Raw genomic sequence first — 6,808 nt, 5'->3', positions numbered from 1 at the left:
GGGGATGCCGGGGCGCCGTGAGCAACCTGGAGGGTTCCCCGCAGCCGGCAAGGGGTTGCCAGCTCCTGGGCAGGCGCCCTAGGGGGCAGATCTGAAAGGGCAAGGGCCTCACCCCCAACTCCGGGAACCTTGCTCGAACCCCGGGCGCAGCAGCAGCCTCAGCACCCAGCAGGTTTCCTTCCCATGCAGTATAAAAGAAAGAAAACAACCCGCGGTTTAGCCCCGAATGCTACCCTCAAAGGCCCTCCCCCCGGGATGATGCCGCCGATACCCGAGTTTCGAGCCTCAGAGGTGCCAACCGCCCCTTTCAAGTTTGCGCGGCGCAGGCCGGGCGCACACGCTCCGGCTCGCGGGCCCGCGCGCTGCGCCGGCTGCGCCCACGGCCAGCTCGCGGCCAGTCCCGGTGGAAGGGGCGGAGTCCCGCCTTCGCTCCGCCCACTCCTGGTGGCAGCCAATCGGCGGCGGCTCCAGGCCCCACGTGAGCGGAGCCGGGCCCAGCAGCAGGCAAAATGTGAATGAGAAAGAAGAGCGCGATTTAAAGGTGCTGGCGGCGCCCGCGGAGGACAAGTGCGCCAGCTTCGCGCGCGCTCCCCCAGCGGCTCGCCGGAGGCGACCGACAGCCGGCCAGACAGACGGACGCGCCGACGGCTGAGGGCCCGTGCCGAGGGCCGCGGGAGCGACGCGCCAGGGCTCCGGACGCGGGGCCCACGGCGGGCAGCAGCTCCCGAGAAGCCCTCGCGGGGAGGGCCCGGGCACCCGCTCCACTCCAGGGCGCACGGCCTCACCCCCGCGCACCGCCCGCACCCGCGCCTGCCAGCGGCATGCAGCGGGCCCAGGACTGACGGGGGAGGGGGCACCTGCTCTCCGGGTCCCGCTCGACCCCTGCCCGTGACTCCAAGCTGCGCTCCCGGCGCCCGGGGGGCTTCCCGGCGGCGGAGCGGCGTGGGGACGTTTCGCCTCTCGCGGGCCTCTCCCGAGCGCGTCTATGAGCGCAGCGTTCCCGCCGTCGCTGATGATGATGCAGCGCCCGCTGGGGAGTAGCACCGCCTTCAGCATAGACTCGCTGATCGGCAGCCCGCCGCAGCCCAGCCCCGGCCATTTCGTCTACACCGGCTACCCCATGTTCATGCCCTACCGACCGATGGTGCTGCCGCCGCCGCCGCCGCCGCCGCCCGCGCTCCCCCAGGCCGCGCTGCAGCCGGCGCTGCCGCCAGCGCACCCGCACCACCAGATCCCCAGCCTGCCCACCGGCTTCTGCTCCAGCTTGGCCCAAGGCATGGCGCTCACCTCCACGCTCATGGCCACGCTGCCCGGCGGCTTCTCGGCGTCCCCCCAGCACCAGGAGGCGGCCGCCGCCCGGAAGTTCGCGCCGCAGCAGCTGCCCGGCGGCGGCGGCAACTTCGACAAGGCGGAGGCGCTGCAAGCCGACGCGGAGGACGGCAAAGGCTTCCTGGCCAAGGAGGGCTCGCTGCTGGCCTTCTCCGCGGCCGAGGCTGTGCAGGCGTCGCTCGGTGAGTCGGCGGCGCGCGCGACCCGGGCGCGGGGGCGCGCCAGCTCCGGGTTCCCTCGGGGGACCGAGGGGATGGGTCCATGCCCCCGTGAGACTCCCGCCCCCGGCTGCCCCGGCCAGAGGAGCGGGAAGATGCGGCCGAGCTGCACCAGCGGGGCCTCCGCGGGGGTGTCTTCTAGAGCCACGCAATAAGTGGAGGGAAGGGGGGGTAAGAGAGGCATGCATTTAGCGCCCCGGGGCCAGCTGCTGCGCGGAGCCGCAAATCTCTCCGCCGGCGAGTTTGGCGGAGTCTTGCACGCCGCCCAGCCCCCGGCGCTGTGACCTGGGGTCCCGGGTAGGTTTCATCCTCGAGGGCAAGAGGGTTGGGCTGCGCATCTCTGCAGTGCGTGTGCCTGAGGGCGCCGAGACCTGTTAACCCCCTTTGCTGGGCTTGTCGCTTGCCTGGGGGAACGGCGTGAGTGTGCTGGGGTGTCTGGTGGGAACTTCTCCTAAGGCCACGAAACTTCCCTTTGACCCCAAACCCGACAGTGTCTGGGGTCTGCACCCCTCTCCGCCCCCCCGGCTCTGGGTGCGATGAAATTGAAGTTCACAGAATTTTCAGGCTGGGAGGGGGGATGGAGAGGGGGGAGGCAGGATAAATGGTGAACTCCCCCTCAGCCCTCACCCAGCTTCCTCCCCGGGGACAAAGAGGACGCTCTCTCGGGCCTCACGCCGCCTGCGAACTTCTGCCTTAGGCTGCGGGAGACTGGGAGGGTGCGGGGGAGGCCCGGCGGCCCCTTGAGTGATGGTTCTGGGCAAAGGGCCGTCGCCTGTACTGTCGCCTCCTCTCCCCTGAGCTTTCTCACGCCTCCCCTCCCCTCTCTACCCCTCAAAGGCCAGGAAATCACAATGTGTTAATGTCATAGAAAGACAATCCGCTAAGGGGAGCGGGGGGGATGCCCGAGTGACGGTGGGAACGCGAAATGTAATAAAACGCCGTTTGGTTCTGCTTTCAGTCGGGGCTGTCAGAGGGCAAGGGAAAGACGAGTCAAAGGTGGAAGACGACCCGAAGGGCAAGGAGGAGAGCTTCTCGCTGGAGAGCGATCTGGACTACAGCTCGGACGACAATCTGACTGGCCAGGCGGCTCACAAGGAGGAGGACCCCGGCCACGCGCTGGAGGAGACCCCGCCGAGCGGCGGCGCCGCGGGCAGCACCACGTCCACGGGCAAGAACAGGCGGCGGCGGACTGCCTTCACCAGCGAGCAGCTCCTGGAGCTGGAGAAGGAGTTCCACTGCAAAAAGTACCTCTCGCTGACCGAGCGTTCGCAGATCGCTCACGCTCTCAAACTCAGCGAGGTGCAGGTGAAAATCTGGTTCCAGAACCGCCGGGCCAAGTGGAAACGGGTGAAGGCCGGCAATGCCAATTCCAAGACAGGGGAGCCCTCCAGGAACCCCAAGATCGTCGTCCCCATCCCCGTCCACGTCAGCAGGTTCGCCATCAGAAGTCAGCATCAGCAGCTGGAGCAGGCCCGGCCCTGAGGGCCCAGGGCGGGCCGCAGCCTGGAGAAGCCACAGCTGCGGGGAGGGAACCCATGGTGGACTCCACCATGTCTGAAGCAAAACTCAGAGTCACCCCCCAAATTTGGACATCCCAAGCAAATTGAGAGTATATCCATTAACAAGCTTGAAAGACTGCTTTTGAAGGAGCTACAGCTACAGCTGAAGACACACTAAATATTTATTATACTATCCTACTTTGTACATAGATATCTATATAGATTGGATCTCAGCTGCCGTATTTTGAAAGTTATAGGACCAAACTGCCCAGTAACATCCTCCACCTTCATTCCTGAAGAAAACAAAGCCTCAGCTGCAACTTGCCACGCACAGCAGCCACCTTTCCACACTTTTCCAAAGGTAAACATCACGTGCAAGAACAAACACTGGGGTCACCACTTATTTTTGTTTCTATTCTGGCTTTTTTAGTTGACTGAGAAGCAGATGTTTTTGGGGGGCAGCCTGGAAATTCGCTTTGCTTTGGTTTTGCCTGGCTTTCTTTCCTGGGGTTGCATATCCTATGAGCCCTGTCTGAAGCACGTCTCCGTTGTGTTTAATTTATTTCAATGTAGTTTATTTTTCCTATAAGTTATGACATTAAAACAATCTCAGTCTTGTGAATAATTTTAAAAAAAAAGGAGCGAGAAAGAGAAAAAAAGACCAATTCTTGGGTCTCATAAGTATGTCCAGATTTGACTGTTTAGAGGGACCCTCCTGCCCACCGTGGCCGAGCTGCTGGTCTGGGACCAGCACCGCATAAACACCCCCTGTCAGGGCCTCTTCAAGCTGGCGGGACCAGAGCCATCCAGCCGCTCACCAGGTTTTAAATAGAGAAATAGCTCCAGTTGGGTTACCAATTGGAGAAAACCTAATTTCCACCTTAGACATCTAACCTCTTCCCTTCTGTTCAGCCTAACCAGTATCTGGGAAGCTGGCAAACTTTGGCCAGAGGAGAAGGCGGGCGCCGGAGGAGGGTCAGTGAGTGCGGGTATGGGTGGCTTTGCATAAAGTCTTCATTCCCTAAATCGACGACCTCCGGGGGAGGGGTCGCGTTTCCCTCCAAGCATCCCCCGACCTGAAGAGAAGCGGTGCCCGCTCGCGGGGCAGTGCCGAGCGCCCAGAGATCGGCTACGGGGCGCGATCTTCCCGACAGGAGCAGAAACCCAGCTAGCGGAGCAGGCTTCCAGGCAACGCCGGGCTGGGAGGCGGAGGCCGGCTGCTGGCGCCAGCGGGCCGGCGCCTCCCTCTCCGGGCGGGGTCGGAGGGGGGCGGGACCCGACCACCGCCCCACCCCAAGGAACGCCGGCCTTGGGGGGGAGGGGGCGGTCCGCGGTAGGGGGTGAGCCTTGGGCACCTCCCCGCCTCTGGGGTGGGATGCGGCCCGCCGGGCACGGGAAGGGCGGGCGGGAACCCCGGGCCCACCCCAGCACCGCGGACCGCGACCCCGAGCCCGGCCCGTTCCGCGCGCGACCCCTTTTCCGACCCGAAGCGCCCGCCCGGAGGCGAGCGGCCGGGCCCCTCCGGAGAAGGCCGCCGACAGGCCAGGGGTGACCCAGGGGCGCGGAGCGGGCGAGCGTGGTCACCGAGCCCTCGCGGCCGCCGAACCAGCCGCCGGGAGAGCGAAGAGAAGACGTGGCTTCGCTAGCCTCAGCCTCCCGAGTGGAGGCCGGAAAGCGGGCTTGAGAAGCCGCCGGGCGCCGCGCTCACCGCGGTTCTCAGCCCAAGAGGCGAAACCCATCGTCGTGGATCAATACCAATATTGACTTAATTTTTACGGCCTTCAACCCATCACCTTTCCGCGGCGGAGGAGCAGTGGGGGACCCCGGTCTCAGCCCGAACTTAAGGCGCAGGGCGAGACACCGATTCCCGCCGCATCCCCAAGATTTCCAGGGACAGAAAATGGCCCCGGCTTGGTTTTTTGAGCGCGGCGGTGTGGAGTGGCCATTCTCCGAGGCTCTCAGTCCGCTCTTCGCGGCGCGCAGAGCCGTGGGGGCTCCTGGCTGCCCCCCAGCCAGCTCCCCTGGGCCTGTGGTGGAGGGGTGCGCCCCGGCCGCTCCCCTCCCCGCGCGGGGTCCGCCAGGCCCAGCCGACCCCGCCGACCCCGCCGGTCGCCCGCCAGTGAGCGCGCCCGGGGGCCCCTTGGCGTCATCTCCTCCGGGAGGCCCTCCAGGCCCCAGGCCGCTGCCGCTGCCGTGGAGGCCTCTGGAGACACGCCGTCCCCACCCTGCGCACCCGGGCCGCTCGGTTCCCGGGCCGCAAAGGTGCCCCTGGCACAACTGTGGCCGGTGGCCTGGATTCCTGGGCCTGAGGGCCAGGGGAGCTGCGGCCTTCTGGCGGGGATACCTCCCCCTGGCACTCTGGCTCTGGGGAAGGAACCCTGGGTGTTGAGAGCAGGGCACTCCCCTCCATACACCTTTCCACCATAACAGGTGTGACACCCCTATCTACCTTTTCCAAAAGCTCAAGGGAGGGTTGGGGGGCACAGAGGGGAGAGGTCTACTGGCCTTGGCTTCACACACCTGAGGAGGAAGTGAAGCTCCCTAGGAATTGGGGGGGCACCTTCAGGGAGCCCTACATACAAAGGGGCTAAAGCTCGCAGGCCCACCCCCAGCTGTGCTGGTCCTTGGCCTTTGGAAGCTGGAGGAGTGGAGGGCCTGGGGCTACCCCAGCTTTGCAGACACTGCACCACTGCTGGGTTGCCCCCTGCCCTCTCTGGGCTGGGTGTCCCCTCCTCCCCGACCCCAGGACGCTGGGTGCCCCCTGAGAGCCCAGCCAGAGGAGGCCCAGGCCCCGGAGACAGGCAGAGGGGAGGAAGATAAACAAGCAGCCCTTGATGGCCGCTGTCATCATGGCCGTCATCACGGCTTTCATTTGGCTGCCTAATGAGTCACATCACAGGCAGAGAGAAAAATTGTCAATCGCTCGGGCCCTAATGAATTTTTTTGCAAATTGTAATCAAGCCAGGCCGTCTCAGCTGGCTGATTAATGAGACCCACGAGGCTCGGCCAGCACCTCCGCTTTTTATTCCATCCCGTTCTCCCTGCACTAAATTAACAGCAACTTGTCTGAGCTTCAAATTAACTCCCAGTGATTAATTCTGATGGGGGGGCCTGAAGAATAGCTTGTTCTAATAGGCTCTGGCCTGAGATGCTGTTGGAAATTAATACACTTCCCCTTTGGCTGCCGGCTTTAATCCAAGGTTGGGTTTTGACATCACTATATTTGTTGTTACAATAAATTCCACTTACATCTGCAGATCAAATAATTACGCTTGGGAGCGCCGCAGACCTGCGCCCCCCACCCCTCCTGCGCTAGGGCTCCTGGGGGCTTTCTGCACCCTGGGTCCACCAGCCGGAGCAGGGGTCTGAAGTGTGGGGGGAGAGGTGCCGCAGGAAGAAACACCAAATGGGATGAACCCCAGCCCTAGCCCCTCAGAACTGGGTACCCCTGGCCTTTGGAGAACCGAGGGTACTTTGAAAACCTAAAGTCACATCTCCACTTTCCGGGGGCAGGGCCCTCTTACTTTGGTTTCGGACCTCAAATAACCTTCTCCCCCGTGCTCCCTGCAGGGGCTGGGAGTACCCCTCGAGTCAGCGCCTTGAGCCACCAGTGCTTGGATTTTCCCAACCCCAGCCCTTGCTGGAATTTTGGAGACTCAGCACAGGCTTCTGTGCCCAGTTTTCCCCTCCAGTCTTCAGACCCAGGGTGGTTCTTTGGTAGGGCCTTTTCAGCTAAAGGGGGTGGGGTGGGGAGACCTCCCA

General features: G+C 63.7%; 1 protein-coding gene across 1 annotated transcript; it reads left to right on the top strand.

Moving 5' to 3' along the window:
- Window positions 1–480: 480 nt before the first annotated feature.
- Window positions 481–3,590, top strand: GBX2 (gastrulation brain homeobox 2). The gene is made up of 2 exons (XM_081486174.1): window positions 481–1,511; window positions 2,506–3,590. Exons 1-2 carry the CDS (start codon window positions 986–988, stop codon window positions 3,027–3,029), a joined length of 1,050 nt encoding a protein of 349 aa, XP_081342300.1. The 5' UTR covers window positions 481–985; the 3' UTR covers window positions 3,030–3,590.
- Window positions 3,591–6,808: the final 3,218 nt, after the last annotated feature.

This window comes from Giraffa tippelskirchi, chromosome 5 (assembly GCF_054371585.1).
Source record: "Giraffa tippelskirchi isolate mGirTip1 chromosome 5, T2T-mGirTip1v1.2.pri, whole genome shotgun sequence".
Taxonomy (NCBI): domain Eukaryota; kingdom Metazoa; phylum Chordata; class Mammalia; order Artiodactyla; family Giraffidae; genus Giraffa; species Giraffa tippelskirchi.
This window is presented reverse-complemented; position numbering and strand designations above follow the sequence as displayed.